Source organism: Bombina bombina, chromosome 6 (genome assembly GCF_027579735.1).
Source record: "Bombina bombina isolate aBomBom1 chromosome 6, aBomBom1.pri, whole genome shotgun sequence".
Classification (NCBI taxonomy): Eukaryota; Metazoa; Chordata; class Amphibia; order Anura; family Bombinatoridae; genus Bombina; species Bombina bombina.
The window spans coordinates 742,524,232-742,541,692 of record NC_069504.1 but is presented as its reverse complement, the minus strand read 5'-3'; the positions used below and the strand labels follow the sequence as shown (position 1 = coordinate 742,541,692).

General features: G+C 40.8%; 1 protein-coding gene across 1 annotated transcript in view; it reads left to right on the top strand.

The window, feature by feature from the left end:
- ANK1 (ankyrin 1) overlaps positions 1–17,461 on the top strand; it is a 789,047-nt gene that overhangs the window by 266,471 nt on the left and 505,115 nt on the right. Inside the window, exons 6-8 of the mRNA XM_053717993.1 lie at positions 11,294–11,479; positions 11,742–11,840; positions 11,954–12,052. Of these exons, the coding sequence (XP_053573968.1) occupies positions 11,294–11,479; positions 11,742–11,840; positions 11,954–12,052 (384 nt within the window). The remainder of the gene's footprint in view (positions 1–11,293; positions 11,480–11,741; positions 11,841–11,953; positions 12,053–17,461) is intronic.

Sequence of the window (17,461 nt, the reverse complement as noted above, 5' to 3'; positions counted from 1 at the left end):
AGGAAGGAACTTTCAGACCGATCCTGGATCTAAAAATTCTAAACAAATTCCTCAGAGTTCCATCCTTCAAGATGGAGACCATTCGGACAATCTTACCGATGATCCAGGAAGGTCAATATATGACTACCGTGGATCTAAAGGATGCGTACCTTCATATTCCTATCCACAAAGATCACCATCAGTTCCTAAGGTTCGCTTTTCTGGACAAGCATTACCAGTTTGTGGCCCTTCCCTTCGGGTTGGCCACCACTCCAAGAATTTTCACAAAGGTGCTAGGGTCCCTTCTAGCGGTAATAAGACCGCGGGGCATTGCAGTAGCACCCTATCTGGACGACATCTTAATTCAGGCGTCGTCTTTTCCCAGAGCCAAGGCTCATACGGATATTGTTCTGGCCTTTCTAAGGTCTCACGGGTGAAAGGTGAACACCGAAAAAAGTTCTCTGTCCCCACTCACAAGGGTTCCCTTCCTGGGAACATTAATAGACTCGGTAGAAATGAAAATATTTCTGACGGAGGTCAGAAGGTTAAAGCTTCTAAACACTTGCCGAGCTCTTCATTCCATTCCTCGGCCATCTGTAGCTCAGTGCATGGAGGTAATCGGATTAATGGTAGCAGCAATGGACGTTAGTCCCATTTGCTCGAATTCATCTCAGGCCACTGCAATTGTGCATGCTCAAACAGTGGAATGGGGATTATGCAGATTTGTCTCCTCAAATCCAACTGGACCAGAAAACCAGAGATTCTCTTCTCTGGTGGTTGTCTCAGGATCACCTGTCTCAGGGAATGTGCTTCCGCAGACTGGAGTGGATCATCGTAACGACCGACGCCAGTCTGTTGGGCTGGGGCACGGTCTGGGGCTCCCTGAAAGCTCAGGGCCTATGGTCTCGGGAAGAGTCTCTTCTCCCGATAAACATTTTGGAACTGTATTCAATACGCTCCAGGCTTGGCCTCAGCTAGCGGCGGCCAAGTTCATCAGGTTTCAGTCGGACAACATCACGACTGTAGCATACATCAATCATCAGGGAGGAACAAAGAGTTCCTTAGCGATGAAGGAAATAACCAAGATAATCAGGTGGGCGGAGGATCACTCTTGCCACCTATCTGCAATTCACTTCCCAGGAGTAGACAACTGGGAAGCGGATTTCCTAAGTCGTCAGACTTTTCACCCGGGGGAGTGGGAACTCCACCCGGAGGTATTTGCTCAGCTGACTCAGCTTTGGGGCATTCCAGAGTTGGATCTGATGGCGTCCCGTCAGAACACCAAACTTCCTCTTTACGGATCCAGGTCCAGGGACCCCAAGGCGGCTCTGATAGATGCTCTAGTAGCGCCTTGGTCCTTCAATCTGGCCTATGTCTTTCCACCGTTTCCCCTTCTCCCTCGGCTGGTAGCCAGAATCAAACAGGAGAAGGCCTCGGTAATTCTGATAGCGCCTGCGTGGCCACGCAGGACTTGGTATGCAGACCTAGTGGACATGTCATCTGTTCCACCATGGACACTGCCAATGAGGCAGGATCTTCTAATACAGGGTCCATTCAAGCATCCAAATCTAGTTTCTCTGCAGCTGACTGCTTGGAGATTGAACGCTTAATTCTATCCAAGCGTGGGTTCTCTGAATCAGTCATAGATACTCTGATCCAAGCTAGAAAACCTGTCACCAGGAAAATTTACCATAAGATATTGCGGAAGTATCTTTGTTGGTGCGAATCCAAAGGTTACTCGTGGAGTAAAGTTAGGATTCCAAGGATATTGTCTTTTCTCCAAGAAGGATTGGAGAAAGGTCTATCAGCTAGTTCCTTAAAGGGGCAGATATCCGCTCTGTCTATCCTTTTGCACAAGCGTCTGGCAGAAGTACCAGATGTTCAGGCGTTTGCACAGGCGTTAGTGAGAATCAAGCCTGTCTATAAACCTGTGGCTCCTCCATGGAGTCTAAATTTAGTTCTTTCAATTCTTCAAGGGGCTCCGTTTGAACCTTTACATTCCATAGATATTAAGTTATTATCTTGGAAAGTTTTGTTTTTGGTAGCTATTTCTTCTGCTCGAAGAGTTTCAGAATTGTCTGCTTTGCAGTGTAATTCACCCTATCTGGTGTTTCATGCAGATAAGGTAGTTTTGCGTACCAAACCTGGTTTTCTTCCTAAAGTTGTTTCGAATAAGAACATTAACCAGGAAATCATTGTTCCTTCCTTGTGCCCTAATCCAGCTTCTAAGAAGGAACGGCTTTTGCACAATCTTGATGTGGTTCGTGCTTTGAAATTCTATTTACAAGCAACTAAGGATTTCAGACAAACATCATCCTTGTTTGTTGTTTATTCTGGTAAGAGGAGAGGTCAGAAAGTGACTGCTACCTCTCTTTCCTTCTGGTTGAAAAGCATCATCCGATTGGCTTATGAGACTGCTGGGCAGCAGCCTCCTGAACGAATTACAGCTCATTCCACCAGAGCTGTGGCTTCCACTTGGGCCTTCAAGAATGAGGCTTCTGTTGAACAGATTTGTAAGGCAGCGACTTGGTCTTCACTCCATACTTTTGCCAAATTTTACAAATTCGATATTTTTGCTTCTTCGGAGGCTATTTTTGGGAGAAAGGTTTTGCAAGCAGTGGTGCCTTCCGTTTAGGTTACCTGTCTTGTTCCCTCCCTTCATCCGTGTCCTAAAGCTTTGGTATTGGTATCCCACAAGTAAGGATGAATCCGTGGACTGGATACACCTTGCAAGAGAAAACAGAATTTATGCTTACCTGATAAATTACTTTCTCTTGCGGTGTATCCAGTCCACGGCCCGCCCTGGCAATTAAGTCAGGTTAAAATTTATTGTGTAAACTACAGTCACCACTGCACCCTATGGTTTCTCCTTTTTCTCCTAACCGTCGGTCGAATGACTGGGGGGCGGAGCCAGAGGGGGAGCTCTATGGACAGCTCTGCTGTGTGTTCTCTTTGCCACTTCCTGTAGGGAATGAGAATATCCCACAAGTAAGGATGAATCCGTGGACTGGATACACTGCAAGAGAAAGTAATTTATCAGGTAAGCATAAATTCTGTTTTTTCGCACTGGAGTTACCAGATAGAAGACCATTGTGTCCTTCTTAATACCTTTTTATGCAATGACCTGGGTACAAATTAAGAGGATGAAAGGTTTTGGGTGCTTGTTCCTGAGCCTTGCACAGTTTTTACAAAATGGAAAAGGACCCCAACACCCTGTTAAGAGAAAACCAAAGTGACAAAAAAACTTGTCTTCCTTTGTGTTTTTTGAGCCTGGTTTATAAGATAAAGTATAATTAAATTGTAAAAAAAAAAAAAATTGTAAAAAGCTTTAGTATCAGTAAAGCTTCCAGAGTAGAATGAAAAGTGAGAGGATGGATCTTTCCATAGGAAGGATTTCGTTGTAATAAGATAATTCCAGACCCTATTTCAGAGGCATCTTCTTCCAGAAAATACTGATCAGTTATGGTTTCAAACCTTAGCGTTTTTCATTTGAGTATGACAGTCTTTTAATCGATGGCCTTTGATATCACAGCATAAGCAAAGTCTCATGCTCTACATCTGAGTCTCAGCATCAGAACGTTAAATCATACCCACTTTTATAGGTTTCTCTGTAGTGGAAGATTGGTGGTCTAAATCTTTGGGGCAAGGCGTACCAATCGTTTACTGCTGCTCCACATGTTGAGTGTATATAAATTCTTCTTAGGACTCTGGAATGTCTTGGACTCTGGAATTGGACTCTGGAATGTCTTGATATACCAAATTGTCCTTGAGCCTCTCAGACAGACAATTTTGAAAGACTTCTTTCAAGACCCCTTTGTTCCAGTAAATATTGTCAACCAGGTTCTGAAACAAAATAAAATACTGGGCTACAGAGGGGGACCCTTCATGGTATGTCTAAAATAGAGGCTTTGGCCCGCAGCTGCTATTCCTGGTTTATAACATACGACTTGCATAGAGAACATGAAGACCTTTGCATCTTGCAGAATCTGATCTCTTTTCCAAGCAAGGAAATTACCTAGGCCAAAGCTTTTAACTTCAAGAGTAAAATGAAAAATGTCACTTGTGCTGCAGAAGAAGAATAGGTCACTGGGCCTTTTCTGATAATGTTCAGAAATAATATTCACTTCCTGGTGTCGCCATCTGATTTCTCAAAGAATAGGCAGTCTAGTTGTGGAATTGTAAGAAACAGAATTTATGCTTACCTGATAAATTACTTTACTTGTGGGATATTCTCCTTCCCAACAGGAAGTGGCAAAGAGAGCACACAACAGAGCTGTCCATATAGTTCCTCTAGCTCCACCCCCCAGTCATTCGACCGGAGGTTAGGAAGAAAAAGGAGAAACCATAGGGTGCAGTGGTGACTGTAGTTTAAACAAAAAAAACTACCTGACTTAATAGCCAGGGCGGGCCGTGGACTGGATACACCACAAGAGAAAGTAATTTATCAGGTAAGCATAAATTCTGTTTTCTCTTGTAAGGTGTATCCCGTCCACGGATTCATCCTTTACTTGTGGGATACCAATACCAAAGCTTTAGGACACGGATGAAGGGAGGGAACAAGACAGGTACCTGAAACGGAAGGCACCACTGCTTGTAAAACCTTTCTACCAAAAATAGCCTCCGAAGAAGCAAAAGTATCGAATTTGTAAAATTTGGAAAAAGTATGCAGCGAAGACCAAGTCGCTGCCTTACAAATCTGTTCAACAGAAGCCTCATTTTTAAAAACCCATGTGGAAGCTACTGCTCTGGTAGAATGAGCAGTAATTGTTTCAGGAGGCTGCTGGCCAGCAGTCTCATAGGCCAGACGGATGATGCTTTTCAGCCAAAAGGAAAGAGAGGTAGCAGTCGCCTTCTGACCTCTCCTCTTACCAGAATAGATGACAAACAATGCAGTTGTTTGTCTGAAATCCTTAGTTGCTTGTAAATAGAACTTTAAAGCACGAACCACATCAAGATTGTGTAACAGAGGTTCCTTCTTCGAAGAAGGATTAGGACACAGAGAAGGAACAACAATTTCTTGATTAATATTCTTTAGGAAGAAAACCGGGTTTGGTACGCAAAACTACCTTATCTGCGTGGAACACCAAATAAGGTGAGTCACACTGCAAAGCAGATAACTCTGAAACTCTTCGAGCAGAAGAGATAGCTACCAAAAACAAAACTTTCCAAGATAAAAGTTTAATGTCTATGGAATGTAAAGGTTCAAACTGAACCCCTTGCAGAACTGAAAGAACCAAATTCAGACTCCATGGCGGAGCCACAGGTCTATAAACAGGCTTGATTCTGACTAAAGCCTGACTAAACGCTTGAACGTCTGGTACCTCTGCCAGACGTCTGTGTAAAAGAATAGACAAAGCAGATATCTGTCCTAATCCTAATCTTACTCCATGAGTAACCCTTGGATTTGCACCAACAAAGATATTTTCGCCAAATCTTATGGTAGATTTTCCTGGTGACAGGCTTTCTAGCCTGAATCAGGGTATCGACAACCGACTCAGAGAAACCACGCTTAGATAGAATTAGGCGTTCAATCTCCAAGCAGTCAGACGCAGAGAAATTAGATTTGGATGTTTGAAAGGACCTTGAAGTAGAAGGTCCTGCCTCATTGGCAGAGTCCATGGTGGAACGGATGACATGTCCACTAGGTCTGCATACCAAGTCCTGCGTGGCCATGCAGGCGCTATTAGAAGCACCAACGCCCTCTCCTGCTTAATCCTGGCAACCAGACGAGGAAGGAGAGGAAACGGTGGAAACACATAGGCCAGATTGAAGGACCAAGGCGCTGCTAGAGCATCTATCAACACCGCCTGGGGATCCCGGGACCTGGACCCGTAAAGAGGAAGTTTGGCATTCTGACGGGACGCCATCAGATCCAATTCTGGTGTGCCCCATAGCTGAGTCAGCTGGGCAAATACCTCCGGGTGGAGTTCCCACTCCCCCGGATGAAAAGTCTGACGACTTAGAAAATCCGCTTCCCAGTTGTCTACTCCTGGGATGTGAATTGCTGAGAGGTGGCAAGAGTGATCCTCCGCCCACCTGATTATTTTGTTTACTTCCATCATTGCTAGGGGACTCCTTGTTCCCCCTTGATGGTTGATGTAAGCTACAGTTGTGATGTTGTCCGACTGAAATCTGATGAATTTGGCTGCAGCTAGCTGAGGCCATGCCTGAAGAGCTTTGAATATTGCCCTCAGTTCCAGAATGTTTATCGGGAGAAGAGCTTCTTCCCGAGACCATAAGCCCTGAGCTTTCAGGGAGTCCCAGACAGCACCCCAGCCAAACAGACTGGCGTTGGTCGTTACGATGATCCACTCTGGTCTGCGGAAACACATTCCCTGAGACAGGTGATCCTGAGACAACCACCAGAGAAGAGAATCTCTGGTCCCCTGGTCCAACTGTATTTGAGGAGACAAATCTGCATAATCCCCATTCCACTGTTTGAGCATGCATAGTTGCAGTGGTCTGAGGTGTATCCGTGCAAAAGGGACTATGTCCATTGCCGCTACCATTAGTCCGATTGTCTCCATGCACTGAGCTACAGTCGACAGAGGAATGGAATGAAGAACTCGGCAAGTAGTTAAGAGTTTTAACTTTCTGACCTCCGTCAGAAATATTTTCATTTCTACCGAGTCTATTAGTGTTCCTAGGAAGGGAACTCTTGTGAGGGGGGAGAGAGAACTCTTTTTGATGTTCACTTTCCACCTGTGAGACCTCAGAAAGGCCACTACGATTTCCGTGTGAAACTTGGCTCTTTGGAAAGTTGACGCCTGAATTAAGATGTCGTCTAGATAAGGCGCCACTGCTATGCCCCGTGGTCTTAGCACCGCCAGGAGGGACCCTAGCACCTTTGTGAAAATTCTGGGAGTAGTGGCCAACCCGAAAGGGAGAGCCACAAACTGAAAATGCTTGTCCAGAAAGGCAAACCTGAGAAACTGGTGATGATCTTTGTGGATAGAAATGTGTAGATACGCATCCTTTAGATCCACGGTAGTCATATATTGACCCTCCTGGATCATTGGTAAGATTGTCCGAATGGTCTCCATCTTGAATGATGGGACTCTGAGGAATTTGTTTAGAATTTTGAGATCCAGGATTGGTCTGAAAGTTCCTTTTTTTTGGGAACCACAAACAGGTTTGAGTAAAACCCCAGCCCTTGTTCCGCAATTGGAACTGGGTGGATCACTCCCATTGTATGTAGGTCTTCTACACAGCGTAAGAACGCCTCTTTCTTTGTCGTGTCTGTAGACAGACGAGAAATATGGAACCTTCCCCTGGGAGGGGAGTCCTTGAATTCTAGGAGATATCCCTGGAATACAGTCTCTAAGGCCCAGGGATCGTGTACGTCTCTTGCCCAGGCCTGAGCGAAGAGAGAGAGTCTGCCCCCTACTAGATCCGGTCCCGGATCGGGGGCTACCCCTTCATGCTGTCTTGGAGGCAACTGCAGGCTTCTTGGCCTGTTTACCCTTGTTCCAGCCCTGGTAAGGTTTCCAGGCTGCCCTGGGTTGTGAAGTGTTACCCTCTTGCTTTGCAGCAGGGGAGGATGAAGCGAGACCGCTCCTGAAATTTCGAAAGGAACGAATATTATTTTGTTTGTTCTTTGTCTTAAAGGACTTGTCCTGAGGGAGAGCATGGCCTTTTCCCCCAGTGATTTCTGAGATAATCTCTTTCAATTCAGGCCCGAAAAGGGTCTTTCCTTTGAAAGGGATGTTCAGCAGTTTGGATTTTGACGACACATCGGCCGACCAGGACTTGAGCCATAGCGCCCTGCGCGCCTGAATGGCGAAACCTGAATTCTTTGCCGCTAACTTAGCTAGTTGGAAAGCGGCATCTGTGATAAAAGAATTAGCCGGCTTAAGAGCCTTAATTCTGTCCATAATATCCTCATATGAGGTCTCCGTCTGGAGCGCATCTTCTAGCGCATCGAACCAGAAACAATGCACACTATAGGTTGGAGAAAAAAACCTTGATGAACCAAAATTTTCTTAAGTAAACCCTCTAACTTTTTATCCATAGGGTCTTTAAAAGCACAACTGTCCTCAATTGGTATGGTTGTGCGTTTAGCAAGTGAAGAAACAGCCCCCTCCACCTTAGGGACCGTCTGCAATGAGTCCTGCGTGGTGTCAGATATGGGGAACATTTTCTTAAAAACAGGAGGGGGAACAAACGGAATACCTGGTCTATCCCACTCCCTATTTACTATATCCGCAATCCTCTTAGGGACCGGGAACACATCAGTGTAAACAGGAACTTCTAGGTACTTGTCCATTTTACACAATTTCTCTGGAACCACCAAAGGGTCACAGTCATCCAGAGTAACTAATACCTCCCTGAGTAATAAACGGAGGTGTTCTAGTTAAAATTTAAAAGCCAACGTATCTGAGTCTGTCTGAGGAGCAACCTTTCCCGAATCGGAAATTTCTCCCTCAGACAGCACCTCCCTCGCCCCCATTTCAGAGCGTTGTGAGTGTATATCGGATACGGCTACTAAAGCGTCAGAATGCTCATAATCTGTTCTTAAAACAGAGCTATCACGCTTTGAAGGTAACACGGGCAGCTTAGCTAAAAATACTGAGAGGGTATTATCCATAACTGCCGCCAAATCTTGTAAGGTAAAAGAGTTAGACGCGCTAGAGGTGCTAGGCGTCGCTTGAGCGGGCGTAACTGGTTGTGACACTTGGGGAGAGGTCAACGGGCTAACCTCAATACCTTCTGTCTGAGAATCATCTTGGGCCACATTTTAAGTGCAACAATATGGTCTTTAAAATGTATAGACATATCAGTACACGTGGGACACATTTTGAGAGGGGGTTCCACCATGGCTTCTAAACACATTGAACAAGGATTTTCCTTGGTGACAGACATGTTTAACAGACTAGTAGTAAGACAAACAGGCTTAGAAATCACATTAATCAAGCAAAAACACACTTTGCAAAAAAAAGTTACTGTGCCTTTAAAGGGACACTGAACCCAATTTTTTTCTTTCATGATTCAGATAGAGCGTGGCATTTTAAGCAACTTTCTAATTTACCGCTATTATCAAATTTTCTTCGTTCTCTTGCTATTTTTATTTTAAAAGCAAGAATGTAAATCTTAGCAGCAAGCCCATTTTAGGTTCAGCACCATGGATAGCGCTTGCTTATTGGAGAATTACATTTACCCACCAATAAGCAAGCATAACCCAGGTTCTCAACCAAAAATGGGCCGGCTCCTATGCATCACATTCTTGCTTTTTAAATAATGATAGCAAGAGAACAAAGAAAAATTTATAATAGGAGTAAATTAGAAAGTTGCTTAAAATTGCATGCTCTTTCTGAATCATTAAAGAAAAAATTTGGGTTTAGTGTTCCTTTAAGAAATAAAAAAGGCACACAATTTTCCAAAACAGTGAAAAATGCACCAAACTTTCTGAAATTTTCACAGTATGTACCTAAAGCATTGGTAAGATTGCACAACTAGCAAAAAAATCGATTAACCCCTTAATGCCCAAACTGGATCAATAGTAAGCTAACAGACCGGTTAAAACAAATTTAGCACCTTGCCACAGCTCTGCTGTGGCCCTACCTTCCCATAGGAGTCGGATTTATGGGGAAAACGCTTCTTATGGGTCCTCAAACTGTAACAGGAGCCACCATGTGAACACAGCCTGAAGATCTAGTCAATCTAACTGCGCATCTGAGGCGTGAAATTAGGCCCCTCCCACCTTACTCCGGTGCTGTGAGGCCTAAAGAAACACTCGTAGGAGTTATAATATTAGCCATGTGGGTAACAACCCCTGAAAGAAACCCAAAGGGACCTTCTAAGTGTCTTAAAAACGATATTTATAAGTAAAAACTGTTTGCCATAAAAAAATGTCAACCCATAAAATAGTGTCAACCAGCATAAATTAGCCCTGTCATGTAAGCTTGTAATTCCATACTTAGTCTCTGAATAAAGCTTACCCTTCCCTCATGGGGATCTTATCAGTCCTTTTCTAGCATTATCACAATCTTGTCTAGAAATAAATGACTAAACATACCTTATTGCAGCCTAATCTGCAAACCGTTCCCCCCAACTGAAGTTTTCTTGTACTCCTCAGTCCTGTGTGGGAACAGCAGTGGATTTTAGTTACAACATGCTAAAATCATCTTCCTCTCTGCAGAAATCTTCATCCCTTTTCTGCTGGAGAGTAAATAGTACAAACCGGTACCATTTAAAAATAACAAACTTTTGCTTGTAGAACAAAAACTACAAATCTAACACCACATTCACTTTACCCTTCCGAGAGAGACCCTATTGCTTAGAGCCGGCAAAGAGAATGACTGGGGGGTGGAGCTAGAGGGGGAGCTATATGGACAGCTCTGCTGTGTGCTCTCTTTGCCACTTCCTGTTGGGAAGGAGAATATCCCACAAGTAAAGGATGAATCCGTGGACTGGATACACCTTACAAGAGAAATATATATAACCAACCTGCCTCCCTCTTGTCTGTACTTCTCATTGTGTATCTATTCAGCCATTCTGAACTAATACTGACCTGATGTTATGCTACAAAATTTAGTCTTTTGACATTTGCTATTAGAATAACATTTTTATCTGGTTGCTAAGCGTAGCCATGCACTTGCTAGCATAAACATGGTCTCATTCATACTGTCTTATCTTTCTACCAAGGTCACCGCTTCATAGTTTTTAGCTCTTTACATAAACAATCTTATGTCTGTAACTTTCCACTGATTATGTTTCAATAAGGGGGCGTGTATGAAGACCCTCTGTGTCAATTTACAATGTTTGGTGATGTATACTATATAACCGCTGCACTGTTTATAATAAACAGAGCAGACTTGGACTTCTGTTTTACATAGCAACCTATAATCATGTGGCACAATTAAGCACTACATGATTTGCACACAAATAAATGCTCTGAAGCCAGTAAACTCTGGTTTTATTAGCAATATGTGCTCTGTTTTGCAGTTCAGTGACACACCCCTTTAAAATGCCTGTTTAGCATTTTTTATTTTATATTCTGTGTTGTGGCCAATTAGAGACAGATATAAATTAGTTACTATAGTAACAGTGTACAATATTATAGAATCAGGGTTCTGGATCCTGTAGGATGTCCTCCTAAAATTTTCAGATGTAAATTACAAGAAAGTGGACAAAATAAATAATAAAAGTACAAAGTAAAAGTGACACAGATGATTTATACTCTTAAATAGATTTTTTATGGGGAATTACATTATGTTTTTTTATGTTAAAAAAGCTAAATTCTAGGTATCTTTCTTTTTTTAATCTAATTTACTGTGAGATCTTACTACATTATTTGTAATAACTTTCTCCTCAGGATGGTTTCACCCCATTGGCCGTAGCTCTGCAGCAAGGGCATGAAAATGTGGTGGCTCACCTCATCAGCTATGGGATGAAAGGGAAGGTCCGTCTCCCAGCTCTGCACATAGCAGCTCGTAATGATGACACGCGCACTGCAGCTGTCTTATTGCAGAATGACCCCAATGCAGACGTGTTGTCAAAGGTTAGATATCATTTTTGTTTTCTTACTGTGTGAAAATGTACCTGGCATATCACTGGTAGCTGTAGGTTTTATGTATTGTGAAGCAACTTGTTCCTAATATCTTGAGTGTGCATAACACAAGTTCATGATGTTGCAGTGTCACAGCTTTGATATTATCTTGATTGTTATTTGATTTGTTTTTGCTGATTGTTTATGCGTTGGATTACAATGGGGTATCACTATGTTTTGTTAACTTGTATTTCACTATGTGGCTGTGTTACAGACAGGATTCACTCCCCTGCATATTGCTGCTCACTATGAAAATCTCAATGTTGCACAGCTTCTGTTGAATCGGGGAGCAAATGTCAACTTCACTCCTCAGGTAAAGAGACCACTTGTCTCTGATAAACTTTCTTTCCTGTCCTGATAGTTTCTCTATAGATAGTTTCATAATGGTTTTTTTCCCGTTTTTTGTTTTTCTTTTTCTCTCTGTAGAATGGTATTAGTGCTTTACATATCGCATCTCGAAGGGGTAATGTAATAATGGTGCGGCTACTGTTGGATCGTGGTGCCCAGATAGATGCCCGCACCAAGGTAATGGTGAGGCATATAATAGACCTACAGTATGTAACTGCACACAATGTAGTTTGAGGATTTGAGTACAGGGGTTGGTGCTCTGGTGCGTGTATTCAAAAAGTGATATTATGAGGGGTACCTGGCACATTTTGTACTCAAATGTTTATCTACAATGTGCTGCTTGTATGAGTGTGTTATGTATGTGTGAGCGTGTTGCTCATTTGTGTTGTGTCTGTTTGTAAGTATCTTTGCATGTGTTTATATTTGTGTGTGTGTGTAATTCTGTGTGTGTACATGTGTGGTCATATGTGTTTGTGTGCGTGTGTATGTTCGTGTGTGTATACGTGTGTCTGTGTATGTGTATGTGTGCCTGTGTATGCTTCTGTACTCATCTGTGTTGTGCATGTTTGCATGCATGTGATTATTATGGGTATATTTGTGTCTGTGTGTATACATAAATGTATGTGTGTGCGCACCTGTATGCATGTGTGATTACATTTTATATATTTGAGTGTGTGTGTATACTTGTGTCTGTGTGCATGTGTGGGCCTGTGTATGCTTGTGTGCACATGAGTGCAGTATGTACAAGTATATGTGTATATTTGTGTGAATGGGCTTGATGATATAAACCTCTCAACTCAGACGAGATGATATAAAATGTTCCTTCAGCACTGCAAGAGCCCTAGTGGGATTCTAAAAAGGCAGATTTTGCTATACTTGTCGAAGGGGGGCATTCCCTGCATTTCTGTGTGTAAAGGAGAGATAAGCCAAGTGCAGTATAGCAATGTATGACAGGAGACTTCTACTTAATTTACACTTTGTGCTTTGTATGTTATATTATTTTATACTTTAAATTGTTTTATTACATTTAAACTTTGCACTTTCTAATTTATATTTTATTTTGTATACAGCAGTGTAGTTAAGATTGTGATTTTACAAATTCTGATTATGATTTCACAGTTTCTGTGTAACATTAACAAATTAGGCTCATACTCTGTATATTTATGTGTATATTTTACAAATTACATTGCACTTTGTATTTCTTCTATTTAAAATAAAACTGACAGCTTTAGTTTCCCAGAGCGCTTTATTATTTACAATCGACTAATAAGCAAATATTCTCTATTTTGGAGAGAAATTCTAGTTTAGACTTTACAGGGGCTGAACTCAATAAATTCTATAAGAAAAAGGGCGGAACCTGGAAGTCCCAGAGAGATCCCGGAAGTCCCAGAGAGAGGAGAGATGCCTTCCATAGAAAGTAATGAGGCTCTCTAGGTACAAAATTTCACAGGGAAGATAAAAGTTAACAGGAGAACACCTGGGGCTGATATAAAGTCTCAGTTTGCAGCGAATACAAATGAAACTGAAATTTTTCACTACAATTTAACTTGTTTTTTCCACTAGTTTAGTATGCATTATGTTTCTGTCAGTTATGTAAGGGTATTGTAAATTTTGAGCAAGCTTCACCTGCATACAGCTGCCAAGATAATTAATTTAGACCAGCTTGTTTAAAATGCTTACAGCATTCCACAAGAACTGTTAGAAAGCTTCAGACATACCCTGGGGGAACTGCCCAGTCCCTCCCACTTTCTGAAGCCATGTTTGATTTTACAATACAGAAAATACAAAGTGCACTGTAAGTTGTAAAAGATACACAGAAATATACAAAGTATGGTCCTAATTTGTTAAAGTAACAAAGAAACTTTAAAAACATAATATTAATTTGTAAAATCACAGCTGGATCTATATCTAAATGTATTAAAATATAAAATAAAAAGTGCAAAGCTTATATCTAATAATACTGAAAGGATACAATCTGAAGTGTAAAGTAATATAAAGCAGAAAGTGTAAGTGTAACAAAACTTGCATAATATGAAGTGCTATATTGCACTGGGCTTGTCTCTCCTTCACATAAAGAAATGCAGAGAACACCTCTTAGACAAGTATAGCACGATTTGCTGGTCTAGAATCTTGTGAGAGATCTTGCAGTACTAGAGGCTTATGCCCTCTTTCATTTAGCATTCAGTGAGTTCAGCCCCTGTGAGGTCTGCACTATAATTTCTCTCCAAGCAGGAGAATCTTTTATAACCAAGCCCCAAGTGTTCATTCATAGCTTGCAGCATGTATGTGTTCATTGGGTGGTAAAAAATGCTGTTCTAAAGTTTATAGAGGTTGTTGGAGTTTTATTTTTTTTTTTTTGTGTATGTGTGTGCATATATTTATTTATTTTTATAAATATATATATATATATATATATATATATATATATATATATATATATATATATATATACACACACACAATACTGTGCAAAAGTCTTAAACCACCATTAGATTTGATTTAGATTTGTTGTTTTAGCAATGGTAACATATATAATTATTTCTCAGTCTCTTTATTAGAATACAACCAGAAAATACAACATATTTATATGCAGTATTAAAAATCAGTAAAATGTGGATCCCCCCCCCCCCCCCCAAGCTTTTATAGGCTAAATTGGCAAGTATTTAGTGTGACCTCCCCTTACACTTTAGCAACAGCATGAACCTGTCTCTCATAAACCTAAATGGAATGGAACCCTAACTAATGTCATTGCTTACACCTGTATTTGTCCTACTATGACTGCTAATGACTGTTTTGAAAAAGGTCTATTACACCAGGTTTGTGCAAGACCTACTTTAGCATTACATCGACAGTTTAATTAATTGGAAGCTTGATAATAAGACCGACTTTCAATCACATCATTCTATTCAAAATGCCAAAGATTACAGAATTTGAACCACATAAAATCATACTTTTACATCAAGGCCACTCTCAAAGGGAAAATCAGCAAACAAATTGGATCAGGAGAGGTCAAGGACAAAAAAAGGACTGTAAGGCCAAGAACACTTTTAAAATCTTATACGTTTTAGCATCTGGCAGCTTCCTCGGGATGCAAAGTTGTTCCTTCTATAGTCCAAAGAAGATTGATCAGGAATGTTTTTTGTGGAAGGGTAGCAGCCAAGAAACCACTTTTTTCGGAAGGGGAACAGGGTGAATAGGCTAAGATATGCTAAAGCTCATAAAGATTGGAATGAAGATCAGTGAAAAAGATTATGATGAAGTGACAAATCCAAGTTTGAGATTTTTGTGTCCAATCGTCGACAATATGTGAGAAGAAGAGTTGGAGAGAGTTGGAAGAATGAGTGCTTGCATCCTTCAGTGAAACATGGTGGAGGGTCTGTCCTGGTTTCGTGCTGCATTTCTGCCAGTGGTGTTGGTGATATTGTCTGAATTGATGGGATCATGAATGCTGAAATGTACAAACAGGTTTTAATTCATCATGCCATTCCTTCTAGAAAGCGCCTGATTGGGAATGGTTTTATTTTTCAGCATAACGATCCCAAGCAGACTGCTAATGCAGTGAAGTCATATTTGGAGAGAAAAACAGCTGGTAAAACACTGACAGGCATAGACTGGACTCCACAGAGTTCAGACCTGAATATTATAGAGGAAGAATGGGTCACATGGACAGAGAAATAAATAAAAGACAACCTAAAGTAGAACTCTGGGAAGTGCTGAAAGAATCCTGGTATAATATAGCAGAAGATTACTTCAGAAAACTTCAGGACAGTCTCCCCAAAAGAGTTCAATATGTGCTTAGTGCCAAGGGAAGTCACACTAAATACTGACTTTTGCCCGAAGAAGCCATTTTGTTGTGAAAATTGTGTTTTTTTTATATTATATATTTGTACATATTTCCTGTATTTTCTGTATAAACGAAAAATAAATATGGATGGTCATTGAAATTTTGCTTAAACAACAAATCTAATGGTTGCCTAAGACTTTTGCACAGTACTGTGTGAAGGGTTGCCACCTTTTGCCCAGAAGATTCCTGGACACTTTTTAAATGGGGGTGGGGAGGGCGTGTCTTTGAGCGTAAAAAGTGGAAATTTATTTAAAAATACATGCTCTTTCTAAATCATGTCCCTTTAATACATTCTGTTACCATTACCAAATACCACCAGTTAATTATTTTTCACAATATATATTTATTTAATCCAAAACAAATACATTTACTAAATATAAACTTTTATTAGTGGAGCTTTTTTTATTGTTATTATTGCAAATTGTATTAATGTACTCCTCCTTTAAATGTATTCCTTTTCCAATAAATACCTAAAAAAAAAAACATCTATCTATCTATCTATCTATCTATCTATCTATCTATATATATATAAAACCAATAACCAAGCAGGGTATAACAATAAAACAGGAGAAGCATTTTTTTCAAAATTATATAATTATAAAACAAATAAATATATATATTACCTAGAAAAAAAAAACTGCAGGTGGTCATTGGAGAAGCAGTTTTTTTTACAAAATTATATAGACTAGACATAATTATAAATCCAATAAAACAAGACATTATATATATATATATATATATATATATATATATATATATATATATATATAGAGCAGGTGATCAATTCTCAATCTCAACTTAGCAGGGTAATAGTATTACTAATAATAAAGACAATGGAAACCCGTTTTTTTTTTTTTTTGTTTTTTTTTAAATTATATAGACTTAATTATATAAGCCAATCAAACAGGAAACTGTTTTTTTATAAAACAAATGAAAAAATATATATTTTATCTAGAAATTATTTTTTCTCTTCATTTGACTTGTTAAACTGTAAGCACCCAATCAGCAGGGCTGCGGCCACCTCTGTCGACTACACTGCCGCAGTCACTCGCAGTCGCAGCAGAGCAGCCCCGACGCACCCACACACCACAGCACCACCTGTTCTCTTCTGCTGACTAGATACTAGAAAGAATCACTGGTAGATTCTAGACAAAAGCGGAAATTTTAGGTCACATGACTGGGTGGGACTTGGGTCCATGGGAGGCGAGCCTGACGACTGGTTGGACCATGATCCATCTCCACCATGACATCATCATGCACACTGCAGCCTGTCAGCCAGGGCCTCCAGGCTCCGCCTCCTCCTCAGGTCTGGTCACGTTTGAGAACCCCACCCCTCGTTTTCCACTATTTTCCCTCACATTGCCCTAGGGACCCCAGCCACCAAAGTTTTTTTTAAAAAGCAACAGTGTTGTTCTGTGTGTGACAAGGGAAGTTGGGCAGGCCGGGGCATTTGAGCCTAGTTCCGGGACACAGGACATGTCCCAGACCAGGACTGTCCCGGTGACACCGGGGCAGGTGGCAACCCTAACTGTGTGTGTGTGTGTATATATATATATATATATTTTATTTTTTTATATATATTTTTATATATATATATAGTATCTCACAAAAGTGGGTACACCCCTCACATTTTTGTAAATATTTTATTATATTGTTTCATGTGACAACACTGAAGAAATGACCCTTTGCTACAATGTAAAGTAGTGAGTGTACAGTCTGTATAACAGTGTAAATTTGCTGTC